General features: G+C 36.1%; 1 protein-coding gene across 4 annotated transcripts in view; it reads right to left on the bottom strand.

The window, feature by feature from the left end:
- Positions 1-1,712: 1,712 nt before the first annotated feature.
- The window catches only part of LMBRD2 (LMBR1 domain containing 2), a 30,517-nt gene continuing 19,142 nt past the window's right edge, over positions 1,713-13,087 (bottom strand). For all 4 annotated transcript variants that reach the window (XM_030466762.1, XM_030466763.1, XM_030466765.1 and 1 more), the window contains 6 exons: positions 12,750-12,847; positions 12,260-12,363; positions 11,008-11,054; positions 6,855-6,957; positions 6,115-6,244; positions 1,713-4,231 (listed from right to left, as the gene is read on the bottom strand). In XM_030466762.1, coding sequence (XP_030322622.1) covers positions 4,171-4,231; positions 6,115-6,244; positions 6,855-6,957; positions 11,008-11,054; positions 12,260-12,363; positions 12,750-12,847 — 543 coding nt within the window. In that variant the 3' untranslated portion in view covers positions 1,713-4,170. The remainder of the gene's footprint in view (positions 4,232-6,114; positions 6,245-6,854; positions 6,958-11,007; positions 11,055-12,259; positions 12,364-12,749; positions 12,848-13,087) is intronic.

Consider the following 13,087-nt stretch of genomic DNA (forward strand, 5'->3'; position numbering starts at 1 on the left):
AAGTTTTTTGTTTCCTAACACATTATCATGCCTAAATAGTAAAACATAACCTAGTTTTCCAAAGTGTCAGTATTAGCAAAGACTAGAAGTGGCATATCCTTTACCTTCCCTCATAAGAAGACTCCCTCATTTCAGTACTGAGAGATGCCTTTCCTAAGTGGATGACTCATTTCTCAATAGAGATATCAGAATATGTACCTACTTAGACACCTGAAAAAAAAAAACCAAAAAACAGAACTAAAAATCTAGTAGCTGTTGTTTAACTAGAACTTTCTGCTGTCATCACTTTTTAAGAAATCCAACTGACACAGTATTAAAGTAGCTACTGTTTTCATCCTGCGTTTCAAAGTTCATTGCAACTTGCATGGAATCTTTTCACTAGTTTTAATCCTTGACATGAAGATTTCAAACATTTGTACTTAGCTTGGGCAAGTTCTTTGATGATTTGGTGGTTTTTTGGTGTTCGCAAATGAAGAAGCAGCTGCAGAAACGACTACAAAATGGAACTACATCCCAACTGCTCAGTAATTCAGAAAGGGAAATAATAAAGAAATTCATTATTGGCATTCTTTAACTGCAAATAGACATGACCACATACAGATAGATTAAATACACCAACATTCAGTTCCTAAAAGCACAGTTTTCAAGGCAGTTAGTTGTATTTTAAATCACCTATTCTGGAGCATCAAATGTGATGTAAGAAGACCATCAGCCGACAGAGCAGTCACTACTTAAACATATAAAAGCCAGTTTTAACCTTTTCTCTAGGTGTGGTACTGTTAGGACTAGAGACATAGTATATCTCTATACTAGAAATATAATAGCAAAGAACTCCCCAAGAGCTACCACAATTTGGTTGGGAATCATGACAGAATCACAGAACGGTTTGGATTGGAAGTCACCATTAAAGGTCATCCAGTCCAACCCTCCTGCAGCAACTAGGGACATCTTCAACTGGATTAGTTGCTCAGAGCACCATCCAGCCTGACTTGGAATGTTTTCAGGGATGAGGCATCTACAGCCTCTCTGGAGTGGTGTAAAGGCTTAGGCATGCAGCTCTACTAGCCATAACCAAATTAGATTAGGTCAAGTAGACAGCAAATGCCGAGCAGGCATGTTCCTTATTTCCACAGTGTTCTTTGATAGTTGCATTATTTATTCATTGAAAGTCTTCCAGATTTAGTAATAAGAACTCATACTTGTTTTTCAAAACACAATTTAACTGGCCAACAAACTGCACAAAATTAAAGCAAAAGTAACTGTTGGTCAGCAATGAACGCCATGAATGAAACCTGACCTTGCTTACCAACTTCTAACTTAAACATCCAGTATGCAGGAAGCACGTAACACCAAGGATCTCCAAGAACAGCTCAGAGAACTCTAGAAAGATTCTCAGAGCTCTAATTCTCGTGTTTTCAAAATGCAACCCTTTGTTATTCCATTACTCCATTGCAACACTGAAAAAAAGTCAATGGATTCCCACCTCAGTATGCTTGTGATTTCTATGTTAACAACTGAAATTGCATTGCCATTAATTTATACAGTCAACTCCCCAAATTATTGTATCCCAGTGAAAACTGCACAGAGGGCTTACACTAGGGACTAGTTAGCTTTTCTCTATAAAATCCTGATCATGAGTTTCCACTAAGCATTCTGTTTGCCAGGATAGTTCACAAGCATTCTGAAAAAAAAAAAATAATGTTCCATCTATATTTTTTTCCCATTAGCACTTAATTAGATCCCTTTGTAGTGACATTTCAGAAGTTAAACCAAAGAACTTGAACCATAGTTCATCCAAAGATTTTTACATATGAACTTTTGGGCAATTGGATTGAAATTTTAAAAATAGAAATATCAAATCATCTAAGAAGATGGATGACCAAGAACATACACAACCCCTTTAATGTATGGCTGAATTTAGGATAGCACTTCCAAGATCTGAAATTAAAAGGTCCTAACATAAAGTTTCTAAAGAAATTTTGAATGAAAAGCCTGATTTTTCTCAACTTTGATTCTCTGATACAGTCATAAGATTCTGATTAAGCTTTTACAATACATGAAATACCCAACCTAAAAAAAAACCCCAAAACAAAACAGTGCCTCCTTACAGGTAACCTGTAAGGTTTCCAGGTAACCTGGAAATTGCATGAGCTTGAATACATGTGGGCATGCTGTTGTCAAGTGTATTCACCTAAGAACAGAACTGACGATTATTTTATGTCTGTCAATTTATTGACATAATTATATCTATACCAATAGAGTATTCTTGCTCCTTCATAGTAACAGTTCAGTGTTTATAACAGGCAGATCAATATTTTACAAATACCACTACTGTTAGAACACATGATGTACTAAATCACAGGAGGTAGTTAGATCCCCATTAACAATTACTTCAGAAAACAAAGACTATTTAAAAAAATTAGTATAATATCTCATTCATGAAAAGTTACTTTTCAGAATTACTAGCTCCTAGCTGCTTTTAAGGGATGTCTGTTTATTAAGCATGATAAATAATTTATGATAAAAACACGTTCTCTTTCCATTGTCAACATAACTTTGCAAAAAGCACATAAGGAAACTCCCAAGTGGCAAAGACTTAAGACAAATTGCAATAAAGCAACATTTTAAATTAATCAAATTTCCAAAGACACCATGAGTTTGACCACATCCTCTAGCTTATGATTACATTTGAAGATTCATTCCACTAACTACAGTTTAAAAATGTATCTACACCGATGAAATTAATGTGAAGCTTTTTTACACTGTTAATAATTGGCATTTCTGAATGGCATTCAAATGAATAAGCATTATTTGTTTTGCAACAACTTACTGCAAAATACAGGCACCTTAAAAACAATACATAATGCAGTCAGGACATTTGGGATATTAGAAGTGTTTACCATTACCTAGTCATGCTATGCATTTCCCTTCTTTTAAAGAAATACTCTACAATTTGAAGCCGTGCCTGAGGTTTGTGAAAATGATAATGTTTCAGCATTTAGCTCAATTTTCACATTATATTTCTTTTACAGTTACAAAAACATTAGTGTGCCAAGATTTTCACCAGTTACAATTGCAAAAATCTTAAGCAGACACTGAATCTTTGATAATGTATTCTTGCTATTGCACATACGACAGTGAAAATCTAGTCCATACTAATTTCAACTATTTACACATGCTAAAATCATTTATCTGCACACAATGTTGGAAAAAAAATAATATAGCCTCTCTTGACCAATATTACTTGCTCCAAATTTATGCCAACGTATTTCATAGAATCATAGAATACCAGGCTGCAAAGGACCTCAAGGATCACCTGGTCCAACTTTTCTTGGCAAAATCACCATGTAAGACAAGATGGCCCAGCACCCTGTCCAGCCAGTTCTTAAAAATGCCCCACGCTGGGGAATCTACCACTTGCCTGGGAAGATTATTCCAATGGATGACTGTTCTCATTGTGAATTTATTCCTCTTTTGTTCAGGTGGAATCTCTCCAGAAATAACTTGTACCTCATAACCCCTCTTCTTTTCCATGCAACTCCTTGTAAAAAGGAGATCTCCATCTTCTTTGTAGCCACCCTATAGATACTGGAACTTATATTTTATGATTTTATGAAAAACTGTCTGCCATTCCAACTTTAAGTTTATACATGATCTCATTTAAAGACTACTGAAGCCAAAAGAAGCCTTAATTTAATTCAGTAGATTTTGGACTAGGCATAAAGTACAAATAGAAAACTTATAGAAAGTGTTTAGTATAGTAATTGGTATAACTGCACTTTGGATGCATTAAGATGCTCTCACAGCATCTGTTAAAATACAAAAAAATTCCTTCCAAAATATCCCCTTCTTAAAACTTACAGTGTTATAGTTCAAGTTGAGCCCCAGGTATATTTATGAAATTTACTCTCTACTAACTTAATTAATAGGTTTCTCCTTTTGGTCATGACACAAAAGCCCACACTGATGCACACCAATATCTACAACAGAAGAAGCATATTCTTGTCGTAACTAGTAAAGTTATCCTAGAGATGCATTTCCAAAGTTGTTCCTTCATTTTCTTTTTTTTCGAATGTCTTTTCTGGTTTGGTGATATACTGTACATACAGTATTTTTCAAGCAGTGAGTAGGAAATACATCTCCACTGAATTTCCTTCAGCTTTGAAGAGTTTAGACATCATCAAATATTTTGCTTCGAGACATTGACAGATATCTTCCACCAGGCTGGTACCTGCAGAATCAATTTTAAATATGAAAAAGTATCACATAACAGAAAAACAGACTCATAAACTCATGTAAGTCTCACTGGACTGCTACTCCTTAACATTCATTATTACTCAATGAACTACAGAATCTGAAGTTCTGAAGTTTCCATGACAATTTGTTGCAATGGACAGTCATTAAATTAAATCTCACATTACCAAGAATACAGTGATATGAACACTGGGACACTTAAAATAATTTTATTTTCTGACACAAAGGAAAGAAGCTCTTGTTGAACATATCTTTTTTGTTGTTGTTGTTGTTGTTGTTGTTGTTAACAAAACAAAACAGTACCCAAAAGTAGATTTGGTGATTAATAGAAAATCTCAATGGGTATTCCTAGGAGAAATGTACTACCAAAGATAATGAAAGCCAGTGGCTGCATCAGTAGTAGGGGAAAAAATTTTGTGAATTGTAGGTCAAATATATTTTAAGAGCATTTTAGAAGCACAAATAAATTCCAATGCAAGCACAGTGTACTTCTCTCTACTGTATGCAGCAAAACCTGAAAGACACAAAGCCAGAACCTATGTCCCTAGTGCTCTTACCATTCTAGAATGCTGTAATTACTGCTGGAGCTATAATTTTAAAATCCATGTCACAAACACTATTTTTAAGGTACCTGAAATGTCATATGTAATTTTTCTTGATTTACTACCTAGGAGAAAGCTAACTTATCTCCAGATTTTCCTTTAAAATAAAAAGTTCAGAACTTCCACTCTGCCATGTACATAAGGGACTTCAGATGCTGTACCTGAAAAATATTTTGTCCAACAGAATTACATATGCATATTCCTATTTTTGTAGGTTGTTATATCTTTCACACTGTATAGAAATCAACAGCTGACAAAACAGCTAGGCTCATCCTCTTTTAAGTCTCGTGCTTAAAACGAACCAACTCTGGAAATACCAGACTGGAAAACTCTGGTGATCCCAGACTAGACAAGTTATTTGTTAATAAAGAAAAATAACATGGCTGAATCAATCTGTAAAACCTGGCAGTGTCTTTTGACAGAATTATTTGCATGTTTTGAACTGGCATTTACTTGTTGATGTTAAAGCTGACTGAAACCATTTATAACATTTTATTGGGTTGGGTAGGCTAGTTCTAGCTGCAAAAGAATGTAAGCTGCAAATTCTTACAATGAAATTTAAATTTATTTATCATTAAATGGTTCTACATCATAACTAGCTAGATAAAAAAAAAGTACCCAAAAATGTATCACTTGCTTCTTAAATATAATAAGAGCTTAACAGTTATGTAAGATACTCTATTTCATGACTAAGGGAATTGAATTTGGTGTTGCAATCACACCCACAGACACACAGAATTCTCTATTATAGACAGAAATACACTGCAGTTCAGATTTTTATTTACTTCAGTCATTCCAAAATCTGATCCCCAGGCATACTCCTACAATTGCTGGTACAGTTTTCTTCCTTGCACCCCTTGGTGATTGTTCTTATAAAGGGAAATGAAGTGAGGCTTCTGAAGTCTTGCAGGAAATTAGAGAAAACCTTATATTGCACATATCCAGGTCATTTTCCAGTTTTCTGGTTTTATATGCAGCATTTGTCAGATTACACCAATATACAAAATTTTTATGCTCAAAAATTATGTCAAATATTACTCAGACACTTCTAAAAAACTGAAAATCCTCCAGGTTTCAATTGGTTTTAAAGCAATTCCCAAATAATGGAGGAGAAAGAAGAAAGGAAATGAGCTAGGTGAGATGATAGATATTTTTTCACAAAACTATCACTATGAAACAATATGATACAGCTATCATAGGTCAGAAGACAGCAGATATTAGTATCTTTTGATTGTACGAAACACAGATGACTCCTCACCTTCCTGAATCTGACTCCAGAGGATCATCATTAATGGAGTCTGCATTAAAATCCAAAGGTTCTGCATCCTGGAGGAGTTCTATTCTGTCTCTTTCAGTTCTACCATTTGATCGGGTATATTTTGATAGTGCTGAATATGTGAAAAGAAGGAAAGACACTCATTTGCTTGTTAGTTTACAAGAAGATATAAAATACATAAAAAACATTGACATTGTGACAGATCAACTTTTTATAAGTTTAGTGCACCCACAACAACAAAAAAAAGATATTTTTAAATTAGCATGTATACTTGTGTCATATGTTATTTGCTTTGCATTTGTTGGACTTTTATGTGATTATTCCATTATTCCAGTCAGGGGGTTCAACTAGAAGAGATAAATTTTAAGATTTAAAACTCTCAACCCCAAGACATATCCTAAAAAAAAATCCTTTCTGCTGACAACTTCTACTCTATTTCAATCATTCTATGTCTCCCAGACACAGATCAAGCAGTTGAGACCAGTCAAAATCTCCAACCTCAACTACTTGAAGTGTTTAACAAGAGAAGAAACACATGACTCTTTTAGATTTCTTTAATTAGCAAGATGGCACTGTGCTACAGAAGGGAATATATCAGCATATTATCTAAGACAAGAAGGAATCTATTTGAAGCTAATTGTAATTCCGGTGCCGTACACTTTTAATACCAGAAATTATAAACCAACCCAAAGCAAACTTCCTTCAAACCCCACAAAACTTACTCCTACTGGCATGGGTCTCTGAGAAGCTGGATTCTTTTTGGTCTGTGTGGACAACTCTGTTTCTAGTGGAATCATCTCTATTTCCATAACGCTCCTTCCACTCCTGGAAAAAAGGCAAAAAATTGAAACACAAGCTGTGAGGAAAGAGCAACACAACAAAATCATACTTATGATCAAGAAATACTCCAGACCCACAATTTATAGCTAAATGGCCTGTCCTAGTTTGGACCAGGATAAAGGTGATTTTCTGTCTTGTAAGTTTGCTTTCAGCTAAGTCTCTTGGAAGCAGCTGCACTTGCTGAAATTAACAGCAAGTTTCTCAGACAGTGACTGCTTCTGCAGGCTGGTAACACTCAATGTTTATAGTTATAGCTAGAGACTGGTATGCAGAACCAAGGACTCTGCCCAGTTCTGAGGAACATTTTGCCCTCCAGAAGGAGGAGTAAAGAGGTCACACCTGCAGCCCTCCTTTGAGAAGGAACAGAAAAGATAGATGGCCAAAACTGACCAAACAGAGTTTTCCATCCCATACACATCATACTCAGTATATATTTGAGGGATCATGAGGGTCAAATCCCTCCGTGTTTCCCCTTCTTCTCCTGTCCCTGTTTGCTTCAGCATCCTGGAAGGATTCTGTCCATTCCTCTGCCTGTGGTCCTGATCCGTGCCAGCCTGAATCTGTGTTCCTGCCTCCAGCTCCCAACTGCTGCTGAGCCCAGGAGTCCAGCCTGGACTTTCCCAGGGCTGCCCTGCAGCCTCGGTGGTGACTTGAGAACTATTGGGGGCAAGGAGGGAGGAGCATGGTATCAATTTTCCTGTATATTTGTATATATTTAGTATTTTTTTTTCCTTTTTTATAATTACTGTTTCAACGAAGTTGTGTAGTTTAGTTTGCAATCCATAAGTCTCTCTCCCTTGTTCTCTCTCCTTTCTTTATCAGGGAGGGTAGGGGGATTAATAGAGAGCATCTGTTATTCGGTTTAATTGCTGGCCCAGTGTTAAACCGTGACATGACCAATCATATCAGACTATTAAAACTTTTTTGTTACTGTTCAATATCTTGATACAGGAAATTTTTTTTTTCACTTTAAACTCAAGATATAATTGTTGACTAAACCTGTTACTTTACCTGTTCCTACGAAAAAAGTCTTGCAGTTCACTCAACTACTTCAAGCTATAACATGAACATTGCTTTTTTTTTTATTTTGCTATATTTATTTTCCTATACTTCCACCTAGTGGTACAATAGTAAAATAATCAGACACAGATATAACAAAACCCATTTGGACAGGCCATACTAGGCTTGTTGTTCTATAGTGTTTCTGCTATGTTTTGTAAAGTCGTAAGATGACAGAGTGCAACCCTCAACCCAAAAAAACCCCACCATGCCCACTAGAGAGTGTGCTGAGGTGTCACATCTACATGTTTTCATAACATCTCCAAGAATGGTGAATCCACCACAACCCTGGCAGCCTGTTCCAGTCCCTGACTACTCTTTCAATAGAGAAATTCTTCCTAATATGTTGTCTAAACCTTCCCTGGTCCAACTTCAAGAGATTTCCTCTAGTCCTATCAATATTTACTGGGGTAAAGAGGCCAGCACTCACTACACAGAGTAACTGAATGCTAGGGGTTGAAAGATCAACCCCAAAAGATCAAAGAGTCCTACCCCCCCAGCCAAGGCAGGACCACGTAAAATAGGTCACACAGGAATTCCTTTCAGGTAGTTTTGAGATGGAAAAATTTTCATATGAAGTATAATGAAGTATTTAAAAATAAAATGTCTTATACTGTTGTTGGGACACAACTTCATGTTCCAATAGAAACTCTTCTAATTGTTCCCATAATTTCAAGATGTTTCAGATTCATAAGTAGATTCCAGGTTATGTACTGGGATGAATGGAAATACTGTGCTAATTTATGGCATGTTACAGATCTAAACTGCAGAAGAATCAAGCATTTAATCATGATCCAGTAAAAGCTAATACTCTCAAAAGCCCTTAAAGTTTCAAGAATGAATGTGCTACAGAATTTAGCAAATCCAAAACCAAGTAACAGCTGAAGTTGAGTTTGCTGTTGAACTAAAAGCGTTGCTTAATGTCCGATCATAGAATCACAGAATAATCAAGGTTGGAAAAGACCTCTAAGATCATCGAGTCCAATTGTCCGCCCTACAACCCCTAACCACTGAAACATCCACTGTAGCTCTTCATCTACCTGTCTTTTGAACACCTCCAGGGATGGTGCCCCTACCACCTCCCTGGGCAGCCTGTTACACAACGCTTCACCACTCTTTCTGGAAAGAAGTTTTTCCTAATATCTAACCTGAACCTGCCCTGGTGGAGCTTTAACCCATTTCCTCTTGTCCTCTCACTGGTCACAAGAGAGAAAAGGCCAGTGTCTGTCTCACTACTACCTCCTTTGAGGTAGTTGTAGAGAGCAATGAGGTCTTCCCTCAACCTCCTCTTTAAGCTGAACAGCCCCAGTTCCCACAGCCTCTCCTCTTAACACCTGTTCTCCAGACCGCTAATCAGCTTAGTTGCTCTTCTCTGCACCCTCTCCAGCACCTCCATATCCTTCTTACACTGTGGTGCCCAAAACTGCACACAGTACACAAGGTACAGCCTCACTAAGGCAGAGTTTGGGGCAGGATCACCTCCCTGGTCCTGCTGGACACACTGTTTCTGATGCAGGCCACAATGGAGTTGGACTTCTTGGCCACCTGGGCACAGTGCTGGCTCATGTTCAGCCAGGTGTCAACCAGCAACCCCCAGTCCTTTTCTGCCTGGCAGCATCCAGCCACACCTCTCCAAGCCTGTAGCACTGCTGGGGGTTATTGTGGCCGAAGTGCAGGACTCAGCATTTGGTTTTATTGAAACTCATGCAGTTGGCCATGGTCCATCAATCCAGCCTGTCCAGGTCCCTCTGCAGAGCCTGTCTATCCTTGGGCAGATCAACACTTCCACCCAACTGAGTGTCGTCTGCAAATTTACTGAGGGTGCACTATCACCTAATCCAAATCATCAGTAAAGATGATGACCACAAGAGTGGTCCCAGCACTGAGCCCTGGGGATCGATTCAGTGTATACTAAATACGTCACTCATTTGCTACTGCCTAATTTCACAATAACTTCAAGTTCCAAAATTACAAGATGGGGGTGAAAACATCAGGACACCTATGCAGTAATGGCTGTAATCCATAACTGAAGTACCCTTGAGCTTGAAAAACCTAGAGATTTTAGTCCTAGCATTATCTTGCCTTTCTGTACAAAGTATTTTTCCCCTCCTCTAGAAAAGTAATTTTTCGCACACGTTCTTCCAATTTATCTCTTTGTGACTTTCTATACTAAATTCCAAATGTTACAAATTAATGAAAAACTGAAGCTATTAGTTAAAATGAAGCTGAATTATTATTTACTCAGATGTCCTTCACACATCTTCCAATTTAGTATGTACTCGAAGTACAATCTGAATCTAACATTCTGCTTATTAATTAGTGGCAACAGTATTAATTCTGTCTTAAAGGTAACTCCCTCCTGATGTGGACACATTAAAATTACGAATTGTCTCTTGGTCCAGCATTTCTCTACTCTTTTAAAAATATATCAAAGCTATTTCTAGTTAACAGAATTTTCCTCCCACCACAGCTGTTGCCTGTTTTTGTTAATCAGTAGCAAAACTTATTTGCTCTGACTCCACCAGTAAATCTTGTCCATAACATCTCCACTGAAAAGAAAAATAAATCTGTGACAGTTACTTTACAATGAGTAAAACAAAGCAATGGGTGAGTTGACAATGCAAGTGTAGTTATTTCATGAGAAGCACTTTCAACATAAGAAACTGATAATAAGCCATTTCAGATTACTCCGCATACTGGAAATCAAGACACTTGCTATTGCTTTTTACACCTATTTGCATACAACATTCTCACAGCACAGCGAGTAAGCAAAATTTTCAAGTAACATGACCACAATCACCCTCTTATTCTTTAAAATTAAGATGCAAATTATTTTTTCTCCCCAGACAATATTTTTCTGCAAGATTCATTATTAGTTACTTTTTTTAACAGGTCATGTTGAATGAAGTAGCAATTTCAAATTCTATGAGATATTGTACTATATTAATATTATAATTAACTAAAACAATCTCATACCCTTCTTCTGTTTTCACCTTCTTCCTGCCTTTGTCGCTTTCTTTTCTCTATTAAAAAAAAACATTGTTTAAGCTTCATGTGAGAAAAATCATAATCTTTTAAACAAACAATGAAAATCCAAAATTAACTAGAAAAGATTCTTATTTAAATAGATGGCTCATATAATTGAATAAAACCAAAGGACAGATCAGTTTGTCTATCATTATGGTCTCTTAGGTCAAGATATCCATAACATTTGGATGCCAGTAGACAAAGCAAAAAAACTCCAACAACCCAACAACAAAAACCAAAAACCACCAACCTTTTACAAAGAGCTGGAAAAAGTATGACATTAAGAAGAAATGTGAGCATTACTGAATAAAAATCTTGCTGAAATTCTGTCATGCCCAAAGTACAACCCAAATAGTTTGTGTCGTTCTCTGCTATTAAGCTGCAAGTGTACCTTCAAAATACCACAGAAAAAGTACTCCTTTTTAAAGGGAATGAAAGATTCCTTTCTTTTAAAAAAGAAATAGTAGTGCTCAAATAAATCTATGTTTTAACTACGATAACTATATAAATAACTTTATAAATCTATGTTTATAAACTATGAGAGAGGAATGAAAGTGTCCTGTGATACAACATTGCATCCAGAGTTTTTAATTTCTAAATAGTTACTTAAGAACCATAACAGCTTTTAAACAACTTTCAAGAAGTATTTTCAATAAAAAAATAACATTAAAAAAAGCCTCTTCAAAACAGTAGATAATTACAGCCCTACAGAATAATGTCTTTTTTGATAAAACACGTTTAGTTGAAACAACAAAAAATCTTAAATAAAATTACTGGATTTGGGCAGCTCAATCAATACACACAAAGAAAGAATAAAGTATGGGGTTTTTTTCATGATAAAGACAATTTAAGTGGTAACAATCCATTATGACAGATTATATAAGCACCTAATCAGATATTAGATCAGCAATGGCTTCAGAAGAGCACCACAAAAGTTTAAAACATTTAGAAATATCTAAAATTCACAACATGGATGAGTAAAGCTGACATTTGAGTTCAGATGTCTGTGAGTTCCAGCTCTGTTTTATAGCAACCACAAGGCTGCAAGTCTATTGCATTTTGTGCAGTCGATTGCCTTAGGACAATTTTCAACATATTGGCAAGATATATGCTTATTTTTATGTCTATAACACTTTAAACTAGTTTAATAAAGCAATGTATTACTTTTTGCAGGAAGACTAGGATTTAAGACCTAGCTTACCTCTTCTAATTAGCTCTTTTCCTTCATCAATCAAATCGGAGGTCATTTCACTATCCCCCATGAACTGCTGGAATCCTAGGAGATTCAAACAACGAGTTCCTAAACTGGTAAAAGCAGAAGGAGAAGCAATTTCCTTTGTTAATTTATAAGTTTAGATGTATCACACCGCAAAATATAAAACAAATGTATTCAGAAATTTAGAAAATTTAGAAATTTAGAAATCGAGGAAACATTAACCTCAAAAACTGAACCTAAATGTCTGTGAGGTCCAAAATTTGAACAGATCAGATGTAGAAATCCAGTAGTAAAGTGTAATAGGGATCCTCCCTCCTCCATAACTCATATGAATAGCAATTTATTGTTTTAGTTTTTGCATTTTTATCACTATGTCACAACTCAAATGATGGAAAAGAAGTGCATCTCTTCCTCATTGCTGAAACTAATACTAAATATAAAAAAACATGGAAGATCTGACTTGCAAATCACTTACCTGAAGTATGTGGCAATACAGAGAATTACAACAAGCATTGGGTAATATATATAGAATCCATCTGCAATGAAGGACAGCACTCTCATGGATCCCATTATCTGGGAAAAAAAAACCAAACAAGAACAAGATCTAATTATTTATATTCTTAAGATATATCCATAAATATTGTGCCACTTCACTGTTTTCAGCCCATAACATCAAACACAGAATACTTTATAGCCACAGAAACATTATATATTGTCACCACAGATCTGATCCAGACGGTTGACCCAGAATGTCCAGATACAAAGGCCATCCCTAGCAGTGTATCCTCTTTGAGATTTCTAAGATGCTAGATC

The sequence above is a fragment of the Calypte anna genome, chromosome Z, assembly GCF_003957555.1.
Source record: "Calypte anna isolate BGI_N300 chromosome Z, bCalAnn1_v1.p, whole genome shotgun sequence".
NCBI classification, from domain to species: Eukaryota; Metazoa; Chordata; class Aves; order Apodiformes; family Trochilidae; genus Calypte; species Calypte anna.